The 12,982-nt window shown below is 39.6% G+C and overlaps 1 protein-coding gene across 5 annotated transcripts in view; it reads left to right on the forward strand.

Annotated features, from left to right (window-relative positions):
• nalcn (sodium leak channel, non-selective) overlaps positions 1-12,982 on the forward strand; it is a 98,736-nt gene that overhangs the window by 65,701 nt on the left and 20,053 nt on the right. For all 5 annotated transcript variants that reach the window (XM_053496839.1, XM_053496840.1, XM_053496842.1 and 2 more), the window contains 2 exons: positions 11,177-11,313; positions 12,784-12,925. In XM_053496839.1, coding sequence (XP_053352814.1) covers positions 11,177-11,313; positions 12,784-12,925 — 279 coding nt within the window. The remainder of the gene's footprint in view (positions 1-11,176; positions 11,314-12,783; positions 12,926-12,982) is intronic.

Raw genomic sequence — 12,982 nt, forward strand, 5'->3', positions numbered from 1 at the left:
GTCTCAGATAACAGAAACGTCTGTGGCGTAGTCCTCACCTGATGCTTTCTTTCTGCTATAGGCATATCTTAGGGATATGCTCGTGAAACGTGAAGTGAGCCCAGCAGTTTCATCAGCATCGGGGCAGTTTCAATAAGCTGTTCAGCATTTTACACGTAACACATCCTCCTCTGTAAACTCTTGCCTTTATAAATGCCATAAAAGCATCGTAAAACCAGTGTGGGAGAGTAAGAGACATCAAAAGCAGGAAACCGATAGAGGGCATAACAAGAGCTGTTATTAGGCAGCGAGATTAATCTCCAGAATGACCTGCTTCCTCAATACCCAATCTTTTTTTTGCTGTAGCATTCGCAGGATGTTGATTCAATTTGTTAGCCAGCATGGCCGGCACCTGCACGCACCCTAAAGGATCATTAGCAATTAAAGGCGACAGGATAAGCGGAGGTAGAGCTAATGAATACCCGGCGTGTTCCACACGCCACAGATCAGCCTCTGATAACAGGAAGTGTTTAATGAGCTTCCTTTTAGTCTCTGTCAGGACGCGGGTCTGCGTGCTCCGATGCTTCACACTACTCTCATCACGCTGATTGGAATAATGCAGTTATTGTGTGAAATTAGCTTTGGGGAAATTTTAATGAATTGCATAGACTGCTATGCCTGTGAGATGACTAAAAATAATTAAAGGAGACACCCAGGAGAACATCACAGGAAGATGATGCACTAGTTGTGTGCTCTGTACAGTATATGGGTTCAACAGGGTTTGTTTTGCCAGTTGGCCAAACTGAATATTCTTTGGTGACAATATGGGTGCAGTGTACTGTACAGTAAGTCTACACACCCTGGCTTGAGTAATCAGGTCTCCCTCGTCACATCCTCCTGCGTTTTTGTTCCGGATCACGTTCTCTTTTCATCTTTCCTCATGCAGTCTATTCATTCAGCCGGTCATGGGCTGTTTCCCCGTCTGATTTGAAAGATTGAGAGTGATAGAAGCTCAACAAATCATTACCTCCCTATAGCTAAATGGCAATGAAAAGCAGCTTTCAATGGTAGGGGGGAAATGTTTTTTTTTTTTTTACTGACGGACATCAAATGGGAGTTCTTCCTTCGGGGTGACTGTGCATGCGTGTGTTTTTCTGATATCAAAAGCCTCTCCAGGCGGCCTGGCCTGGGTTGTGTACTCTGCACCGGCTGTTGGAAGGGGAGAATATCAAAAGGCTGTTGGAGAAAGGCACTGCAGTACATTCATTACAGCTCAATTTGCAGAGGGTGTCTCACAAAGTGCCATCTCTCCAGGTGAATAATGAAGAAGACAATGTAGGGCTCTCTCTCTCTTAACGCCTGGCTTTCCCAGCCAACTAAATAATGAGCGCGCTCTCTCTTTCTTGCTGTCTCTTCCTACATCTCTTTCCGCTTTCTCTCGACCTGTGTGTGTGTGTTTGAGAATGAGCAAAGGATAGAGTGGTATAATGAATCATTTGGTCTGTCTGTTCTGGTTTGCATTTCTCCTCGATCTGGTGTTTCAGTTCTGACATAATTTGTTTCCTTCGTACACTTGAAGGGTACATTATAACACGATCAATTGTTCATCCATGTGTCAATATTTAAGATTGACTTGGACTCAGCTGAATTAAACTGGGGTCAATCACAGGGAAATAAATGATAAACTTCTGAAAAGGTCATGATTATCGTCCCTGCTTGTTGGTTATGCCTGTGCACCTAACCACACTGCCATCTAGTGCAGAACACACACTCCCTTATCTGTTTGAGTTATCTTAACACAAATACGCACAGGGGATAAACCCCTGAAGAGCTCCACTGTTTTGGTGCCTGCAGACACACACGCACACACAGGAGTCCTTGCTGGCGGTGACAGACACGTCTCTTTAGTTTCCCCTAGTAACAGAGCTGTCCATCAGCATGCTGCTCAGGGCACACATTTATTTGTCTGGCCTCACATAGCCCTAGCCATGCTTTAAATCCTTCTGCTTCCCCAGCAAACAGAGCTTGATCCAGATGTCTGCTGCCCCAGACAGTGTGTTTGTTCCCGTCTCACTTTTACCTTGACCCAGTTTTCTCCTTGGAACTCTATCGTGGTTAGTATGTTAGTATGAAAGTTTCATTTGACCAGACAAGCCCTGCCTATCATGACAGGCCCTAAAATGACACCGCCTCGTGTTTCACAGAGGACAATATAAGTAGCAAACATGAACGGCACACAACACACAGGACAACCAGGGGCTTCAATGTCACCTTTGGTTTCTCCTACAGGCCTCTGGAAAGAACAGCGGCCATGCTCTGTCAGTCCCACCCCAGTGAGCAACCTGGCAGCCGGCCCCACGGGTGTCACAGGTGCACCTCTAAGTGGTCTGGAAGTTTATAGCCTATGCAGTGCTGCCATGCTTCATTAGAGGGTAAATGAGAAGGAAAAAATGACCCGTCTTTTCCTGTGCTCCTTATGGGATTCTGCCAAGTCTGGAGAGAGAGAAAGAGCGGGGAGGTGCATGCATTATGGGGTATCGGGACTGATGCGTGCAGATTCCATGTAAAAGCAAAGTTAAATGGAAATTGCTGTATGGAGGCAAAAGAATGGGAAGGTGGGGGGGGGGGGTTAAAAGGAACATCCCTTGTGTTTATCGGCAGACACACACACACACCCCCAGTCATACAATATGAGCAAATTGGAACACACCACATGTATTTGGGCTATAGGGGGAAACCCAACAAGGAAAGGACTAAAGGACTTCTAAAGCACTAAAACAGCTAATGATTTTATCTAAGCAAAATGATATACAGCATCATTTTAGCTTGTTGAACACATAGACACATATACATATATATGCTATATGTATGTATGTATGTATGTATGTATTTATATAACTAACTGAATCACTGCTCTGTCTGCAAACACCCGTCCAAAAAAAAAGCTTCATGTCCGTCCACACACTTGGTCACAATTATAATAAACAGTCCACATGTGCACATATGTTAACTATATGAGTGACACGCGCACAATGAGACTGAGCATGGGAGATGATTACCCACAATTCCACAGTGCGAGAAAGAGAAGAAGCATTGGCTCAGTTGGCTTAGCATTGGCAACGTGATCATGTGATAGACATGAGTGTATACGTTCTACAGTACTCATATATTAAGACTGCACTTGTTTATCAAGTTAAATTTTATTTCAAAACTTTTCTCATTTTGCAAAACACTCGTAGACCAAGTTAGTCGCAATCCAAGATTTTTCTACTGGCCTCTTTAATAGGAACACCTGTGGGCTTAAGAGTTTATAAGAATTGGTAAGAAAATAATAATTAAAAGTACATAATAATAAAAAAAGAAATAATAGAAATAATCAATAATAATAGGAAATTATTCTCTGAGCAAAAAAATCTGATGTGTTTGAGCTACAATAACCACTCTTTACATCCATGGTGAACAGAAAAGCATCTAAGTAGATGCAACATGCCAAACCTCGAGACAGGTACATATGTGAACATGGTTGATAAAGCTGATGGTGAAACATATTTAAATATAATTGTGGTATGTTAAAGCAAATCCTGTTCACTGCTATGAATACAGAGTGAAATTTTTGTTTCACGCATACTGTACCTGACTCAGATTTATAATGATATTTCAGGTTTTAAAGTACTGATTCGAATCCAGTCTGCACTTACCGAAACAAAAATTAATGGAATAAACCATGTTAATTTTTCACATTTGCTTTGACAAGCTTATCAGTCTTTTCCTGCTGTATATGATGCGTGGACATTTTGCCATTTATGTATTTTATTAATTTTCCAATATCGCAAATAATTTTCAATTAAGCTCCTAAAATATTGCCATAAATATGGCACTGGATAAGCCGCATATTTTTATTGATTTATTTTTATTCCCACTTTGTATTTTGAAACAACTGCTTAGGGTTTAATATGATTAATAAATCATCTTAAAAAGATCAGTTTTCAATAACCTTTTGACCTAAGCTAAGATGTTTTATTTTTTTAACACAAATGACTAAGCTTGCAACTGCCGCCGGGCTCAAGTCTTCTCATGCAGTACTAATATGAATAGACAGCTAAAGGTCTAACCATGAACTCTGCTTTTCTGTCTCCTCGGTTATCCTAAGGAAGGTTTTAGTGAAACACTAAAACGTTTGATCCGTCTAGTTTTTGATACAACACCAGGTAAAAAAATCTCATCCAGTACATGATACAGATCAGATACTTGCAGAAAACAATTGAACAAACAGGCGAAATGACATCAAGCTAATAATGTAGTTGAGCTGGGGAAAAAAAAAATCCTTTCTAAGCCTATATAAAACTGTCAGCAACACCCAATAAATCCGATAAGTCTCTAATAAGTCTCTAAAACACATACCGTTTAATTTATTCCTTGTTTTGGGAGAAACTAATGCATTAACCTCGTCACTCCTAGTTGCCCAAACTGAAGTAAATCAAAGGAAATGTGTAATCAGCTGCACTTTCCACACTTTCAACACTTGTTTTGCATTTCATCTCTGCATTTTATCTCTCAACGCCTGATGAAGGGGATTTAAGAGAAGTGCATCAAACTACTACAGTATAATATTATACTTTTTAAGTTTCATCCTTGACACACTGGATCAGAAAACAAATAGCTTAGCGCATCAGGCCTTTTTGTGCTCGTAAAATAAATGACTTATTTAAAAAAAAATTGTTGCCACCTATACTGTATGACTAGGCATGGGGATCAGGGGAGTTCCTGAATTATATTATGTAAATTAATTATACAGTATGAGGGGAGTTTAAATCAAATTGGGACTTTTGATTGTGCAGAATAACAGTTATAAAAGGAAAAAAACTACCTTCATGTCTCCATGTAATCATCTGTTACACTGATGCACTTATCCAAGCACTGCGGTTGTGCTTAAATATCATGAAGGTAGAATGTTTTTTTTTTGTTTGTTTTTTTGTTATTAGTATGCTGGAGCCGTGATTGGTTTACATCTGAAACGCTGGCCTCCCAGGAACTCCTTTAATAACCCAGACATGTGGAATCGCCTTTGATGTGGAAATACCTCCCAGTCCAGTTCCTGTAATGTGGAAGTGGTGTTTGGGAACAATTGTGTGTACAGTTCCAACACATAGATGCGTCTCTTCTGCATGTTGGCGACAAGTTATCTGTTGATTTTCAGGGATCATGCATTTTCTTCACTGAATGTTCACAGCCTTCTTAAAAATGTTTGCAACATTTAAATGTTTTACTGTGGCTAAGAGTCTAATCACCATTCTGTGCTAAAAGTCTTCAGTTTTACATCTGAAATTTCATCACAAGACCCAGTTTGACTTGGACCTCGTACTCTTGTAATTATACCCTAAATATCTTTACAGCTGCTGCCATCTGCTTTGTAATCCTTTTCTTTCAGGACCCGTTTGTGCCTGTGTGTACATGAGTGCACTCCATGTTAACAGCTGCCTACTGTAGTTTGTTTTGGCTTTTTTAGAGTGCAGGTTTTTTTCTGTTTCTAAATTATACACCATATAGAACTTTAGTTCTGCATACATCTCTGTAATGTAAAAAGCCATCTGGAATGAAAATGCTTACAGCTGTTTCCTTTTCTTTCAAGTGACTCATATTTGGTAAAGCAATGTACTGTACACATAATGAATGTATCCTGAGCAGCCATGTCCCACATACAGGTGGAACTCTAGGCCAAAAGAGTAATCCGTAGAATTATAGGACTAATCTTAGAGAAATTTTGTAATCTAAACAAAATCTGCATGTTTTTTTTTTGGGCTGCTTTTGGTAACCTTAATTGAGAAAAGCTATCCAATTCTACATGGAACACTTTTCTGATGAATAACATGGAACTTTGTTGAGATGAATACATTGGAAAGATACTTGGGAAGTCAGCCTTCACATTTTACTTACTAACCTGAGTTGATTTGATAACAAGGTAACATCTATGGATGAACAAGAAAATTAAAAATTCAATGAACGGATGCAATGAATGCAAACATTTAACCCAGTGATTCATGCTAGTTTAACCTAGTAAAACCCTAGCTTAGTTATGGGCAACTTTCACCCAATATTTGTGTCTCCCCAGCTGCCAAGTCGCGAGGGCTAAGACGTGAACCTTGGCAACCTCTTTTTTTTCACAGTCCAATGCAGCTGTCTCAGAGGAAAAGGTTTCCTGCTGCTTGCATGAGCTTACAGACTTTCATGATTGGTTAGTGTCACTGCTTAATAGGAGAGAGAGAGAGAGAGTGCTATCCATCCCACCTACTGTATAGTGCAATTTAGCATTTCTTGGCTGCCTGCTGAAAGATTGCATGGGATCTCCGGTCAGTAGTGTGAACACTTTTCCTTTGCTCTGTTGAGAAGCATTATGTGATCATTTATTTAGAAGCAATTTTGTGTTCTCAATGCTTTGGTGATTTTTGTGATATCCAAAGGTTCGTTTGGATTTTTCCATCACCATCTTCCAACCAGCGAGTGAAAACTTTCCGATGACATTCTTATCATTTGATCCAGATTTTTGCGTTGTTCAATTACTTGCAGAAGGACAGCAAACCGAACAGAAATCATCCAAAACTATGCGATGTTTTTTTTTATAATTAAAGAATTGTTCCTCGAAACACTGTTTTAGGGTTCTACATGGAAAAAAGGCAGACAGACTTTTCTTTCGGTGAAAGTTCTTCCACACTCCTGAGGCACTAGTGCCTGACATCTCAGAAACCTACAGTATGTTCAATGTACCTTTCACAGCAAAAAGACATTCAGGTAGAGGCTGTGCTTTTATTTTAGGTCTTTGTTTATAGTCATCGAACTGGATTTTTAAGGCTCTGTGGTATAGATTTGGAGGAAGAATTCATGGAGGATTAACGTGATGCCACCACAAAGGATCCATCTCGGCCATTTTTTGTGAATGTGCTTCAAACCACAAAGTGATTGATCATTAATAAAAGCCCAGTCTTCCTGAGGTGGATGACCTGAAGAATACCGTAACGTGCAGATCAGCCGAGCCTGAAATTGGAAAGAATGTGTGAAAGTAAAAAGAAATGGATCACACTAATGTTTCTGAAAGCTGCCACATAAATTGCTGCTTTTTAGCTTTTACTGCACTGATTTATGAGAAACACCATTTCAAATTCATCATTATGAAAAGCAGAAACAATGCACTGTTCTTCTTGCACAAGCTCCCTTTATTTATGTAGGAACCCCCCATGGTAATGCAGAAATGAGCAACCCATAGTACCCATACATTTGTTTTAATTAGTATGCAGACAACATTGCTGTTTTTCTCTCAGCATGTAAATCCATCAATCACTGTTTTGTAGGACATTTTGTGTGTGTGTGTGTGTGTGTGTGTTGTCAGCCCACTACCTTTGAACCAGCTTATCAAGGGAGTCGCAGATGACCAAATTAACCAATTTTGTGTGATGTAATATTTCATATGTTCGCCCTAGCTGTCACTAACTTTTCTGCGTTTCATTTCGCTCAGCAGTAGCATATGTTTTCTGGGCTTTACTTCTTCCAGTCTTGTAGTAAAGGGAAAACAAAGAGCTATGAATAAACAAGCAGGCAGAACTCGGCATAGAGAAGCCGTACGTGTTCTTTTATTCAGCTGTTTATACAAAGGATGTAAATAGTGGGGAGCATGTGTTCTCTCTGCAGTGGGCCACATCTCGAGCAGGGTTGGGTGAGAGCTAATCAGAAGCTGCTGCTGCGCGGAGCGTTCAGTTGCAGCGGTCCTGCCGAGCATAGAGCCATTGATTGGTACCTTGGGGACTGGCAGGAAGCATCTCACGTTCTTAAACAATCCAGTTATCTGCAAACAAATGTACATCCTCTTTTGTTCTTGTATCATTGGGAAATTCAGCTCCGGCCCAGAGCAAGCAATGCACTGGAACAGATGACTGTAGCAGTTTTTTTTTTTTTTGCTAACTAGCAAGGATCTTAAGTTCGAGAAGGAAGGCCACTCATCTCTTCTGAGGTTTGCTGTGTGTAATCAGTGGGATATGTTATCCCTGTTGCCTAGCCACAGAATCACGTCGCTCCCAAATCAAACACCAGATATCCTTTTTGTTTCCGCTGTTTTGCTTAAATATAGATTTGAACATTTTACCCCATGCAAAACATTTAAGGGTATTGAATTTCCTCTCAGGTTATTTGTAGCCCACATGCCTATTAGCATGTCTCTGTGGTGCGTCAGTGTGTTAGTGTTGGTGTGGATGTTTGTGAAAGCAGGGAGATTGTTGCTACCACCAGAACAGAGATGGTTTCTTTATATTGTTTTGTCCTGGTGGATTTTCAGCTTCAAATAACAAAATCTCCCATGAGTTGCTTATGGGCAGGTCAAAGCATGCCTCTTTTTCAACCGGAATGTCTAATAGTCTGGTGCCACCCATCAGTCTATACTGGTGTGCGCTGGATATTATCTAAAACTAGTTATGCACTGCCCACTTTGATTATATACAGTATAGTGTATGTACTGACAGTACAGTATGAATGCATACTAGATTGATATAAAATAGAAGAAAGGATGCCGGTTACAGTACGTGGCTGTACAAATTAATCTAAGCTATAAAGTGATCTTTCTTCGAGATCTGTTTCTCCTGGCAGAGCAACAATACTAGGCAACATTTGACCATACTGTGTCAAACTGCTCTCAATTTATTCTTACAGTATTATTTAGTATTAGAATGTTGTTTAGAAGCTGTATAGATCACAGAAGCATGCTGTTATAATGAATATTGACTGTACGCTGTAATTATTTATATCACTCCCGTGGGCTCGCTCGTACCTGCAGCCACACCACGGTCGCGTCAGTATTCAGTACTGTATATTGTTGTCGCACTCTTGCTCATGCGGTATTGCCCATGTTTGTGTCCAGTTTTACATGCATCTATACTGTAGAACATGGTTCCCTGTCGCTTTTTCCCATCACCCACGCTCTTTCATTCTGAAACGACTTTTAGCTGTCTTGCAAAGATGGGAGAAAGCCTGTGAAGCCTGGCAGCTTCTTCCCAGTGCTACCGATAAGCATTCATCCTTGGCTTCTGTTTCTCATCAAAAATGCATCAGCTTTATCTCCAGGCTTCCAGGCAGACCACGGCAGCCAAGAAATATCAGTTAGTCTTTTCATAAACAATTAATTGATCTAATTGAACTCTATATGTCGTGATTTTGTCTTTTACCATCGCTTGCCTAATTTGAACAGTTCAGCTTGCGTATACACATATTCTCACACATGCTCAGAATGCAAATGGATTTTTTGGTGAATAATTTTCTTGATGTTGTTTTCCTGATGTGTGCTGTGTAAGGGGAGGTTATTTCAGCATGACTTCTTTCAGGCTGGGTGCTGCTGCCATCTTTGGGCAGGATTTTGGAACAGCACAGGTTGCTGCAACAAGCAGAGTGTTAGAGCACTGTTTATAAGTGTAGTACTAATTATTATTATACTATCCATCCATCATCTATATCACTTATCCTGTGTAGGCTCAAAACTATTTCAGGCACCTCTGGGCACGAAACAGGAACATGCTGGATAGGGTGCCAACCATTCGCAGAGCACAAGCACACACACACTTACACACCCAGCCATACACTGTGGGTATATCTTTTGACATGTCTTTGAGTTCCTGGGGGAAACCCTGCAAGCATTGGGAGAATGTGCATACTCACCCACATAGACCAGAGGCAAGAATTAAACCCCCAGCCCTGCAGCCGAAAGGCAACAGTGCTAAGCCATGCTGCCCTATTATTTATATATACAGTACTGTGCAAAAGTCTTAGGCTTCATATTATATTATGTACCAATTTTATTAGAGGAGAATATAGTTATGGCTGTGAAGAAAATAAATATAGTACAGTACAGACCAGTTTTCAGTTAAAAACAAAAAACCTAATGTACGCTCCTGGGATTTGCATAAAAATAGAAAAAAGCGAGTGTGACCAGAAGTTACCAGAAGAACTCATATTCTCCAGCATGCTCAGTAAAACCTAACAGCTGTTGCCTTATAAAACCGCACAAATCTGAGTCTAAAACTCCTGATTTTGAGTTTTCACTCCACATATTGACTGTTTATTTTATTGCTCTTTATAGAAGTTTCTTTTATGCAGAAATGTTATGCCATATTTTTGTATGTGCCCAAGACTTTTGCACAGTACTATAAGTAAAATAGTTGTTAGGTTTTACTGAGCTCGCTGGAGAATACGAGTTCTTCTGGTAACTTTGTCACACTCGCTTCTTTCTATTTTTTTGCAAATCCCAGGAGGGTACATTAGGTTTTTTGTTTCCATCTGAAAACTGGTCTCTTGTACTTATTTTTTTTGTTATTTTATTTACAGCATGCATATATTCTCCTGTAATGTTATTTATTTATTCATTTTTAAGTTATATATTTAAATACTGAATGATTTTGTACATAATCATGCAGACATGATAAACATATATATATAACAAAATTGGTACAGCTTATATTATGGTGCCTAAGACTTTTGCACAGTACTGTATATTTGTGTGTGTATAATATCACCATGTTTTACTCAGGCATGTTTATCCTCTCTTGAATGCCTGGTAGTAGGAAGATGAGTGAGTTTCTCTTGTACATACTTCTAAGCACCACTGGGCCTTTGTGGCATTATAAAACTACAGAAAGATGAAAGGTCAAAGCGCTCAGAGGTCCACATTAATTCAAAGAAATGCATTGCGTAGTAACCTACAGCACTCTGTTTCATACACTGTCAACACATGGGAAGATGTAGTATACTCCCTGCTTTGATAAAATGTCTATAGATGTGGCTTTTCTTTTAAAATCCAGTGTTCGTTAGTGGAGTCCCTCTTATACAGTAGCTACAGCGAAAAAATATTATAATAATCTGCACATACTGTGTGTAGTGTTCTGGTTAACTGTACATAGTGCATCTTGTACTGTACATAGTGCAAGATTATACAGAATCTGTGTTCCTCCCGCATCCAATCTAAAGACTGTGATTGTAATTTAAATGAAATGATAATGTTATTGGTCATCTAATCTGTTTAGATCTAAAGAATTATCGCTGGTTTTAGGTTTTCCAACATTTAAAATGCTTTTTTTCTTCCTTCCTTTCTTCCTTCCTTCTTCCCTTATTGTACCTTACCTTCCTTCCCCTTCTTTCCCTTCCCTTACATTTCTTGTAATCTTCACAGCTGAAGCAGAGTGAGGCGAATGCTGACACAAAGGAGAAGCTCCCCTTGCGCTTGCGTATCTTCGAGAAGTTCCCCAACAGACCGCAGATGGTGAAGATCTCCAAGCTACCATCAGATTTCACTGTGCCCAGGATCAGGTAGCATATGAACCTACAGTATCTGCTTCTGCTTGTATCATTCAGTTGCATTACAGTACAGATTTATTTGTGTAAAGCTTTGAACAGCGGATATTGTCACAAAGCAGCTTTATGGTCGATTTTTATTCCTGTTGAGAGAGACACAGGTGAAAGTGGCAAGGAACAAAACATACGACGACATGAGGAAGAAAACATTAGATGAACCAGAGTCTGGATCGCAGGATTATACACTAGTTAGACATAACATTAAAGTGTAGAGCATTGTGCTTAATATTGGCTCCGTTCCCCTTGTGTGCACTGTGGTGTCTGGCATCAGGATGTTAGTTGTAGATCGTTAGGGTGCAGTGAGCTGGAGGGTGCGGCCTCCATGCAACAGACTTGTTTGTCTGGTGCATTTCATGGATATTCAGGCGGATTGAGATTGGGGAATTTGGAGGCCAGATCGATACTCTTTGCCTACTGGGCCCCATACGCTGCACATTGTGATGTGCTGGATGTTCTGATAGATTTCTGTTATAGCAAGTATTATATATTTTTTTGCTATTTGTTCTACATTGGCTTTTCTGTGGGATAGGACTGAATGGGGTTAGTCTTTGGTCCCCACGGTCATAGATGAGCCTTGGGTGCCCATGATCCTGCCACCAGTTTACTGGGAAATAATTGATAATCAGTGTTATTTAAGTCACCCTGCAGTGGTGGTAATATTGTGGCTGATTGGTATAAATCATTAAAGTATATAGGTATAGGTAAACAGTATTTTTGTTTATTTTGTGCGTCATCAATATCAGCAGATAATGAGTGCACAGGGGTCCAAGGAGAAGTGTATCAGTTTGGTACAGAGGGCAATAGTAGCACTTATCATGAACTATTACTTCAGTCTATGCTACTTTTATTTATTTTATGTCATGAAATATCCAGTGGGGTACAAAGGTCTGAGATCACATTAAAAACCAGCATTGAAAATCAGAAATGACCAGAAGATTTTACAATTTTGAAATATTCAAGAAAGTATCTATCCAATATTTTGAATATTTTAGATTTTAGATTCTGCACTATTTCTAGGTCTCTGTTTAAATCTAAGCTAAATGTGTTACTGACCATCAGCTGCTATCTGTACTATTGAAGCATGTATTCAGGTGACACTAGTGAATTTGATCTAAAATGGATCATGATTTTTTTTTTTTTTTATCAAATTTACATAATCCATCCATGAGTGTATATTGTCATTAAAACAAAAAGGGGATGTACCCAATACTGAGATATTTCTAAATTCATGTTAATATATTAACTATTCCACCAGAAAATTGCTATAATAAATTCAATAGAAGCATTTTCACTAGTGCACTCAGACTACTGGACGCTGCTGCATGTTCAAGCTTGCGGAGATTGTTTTATGAAAGAAATGTTTTTAGTTGTCCTGGTTAATACATCAAGAAATGCTTAGGCTTTGTATGGCTGTGTGTGATACAGGGAGAGTTTTATGAAGCAGTTTATTGATCGGCAGCAGCAGGACCCCAGTTGTCTGTTCCGCAGGCTTCCCTCGGCCTCCTCTTCCTCCTGCGATCACTCCAAGAGGTCAGCCATCGAGGACAACAAATACATTGAGCAGAAGGTAATTCACATATTTAGATATATTACTCTTAATCTTCACTCTGACTGATCAATTTTA

Source organism: Clarias gariepinus, chromosome 5 (assembly GCF_024256425.1).
Source record: "Clarias gariepinus isolate MV-2021 ecotype Netherlands chromosome 5, CGAR_prim_01v2, whole genome shotgun sequence".
Classification (NCBI taxonomy): Eukaryota; Metazoa; Chordata; class Actinopteri; order Siluriformes; family Clariidae; genus Clarias; species Clarias gariepinus.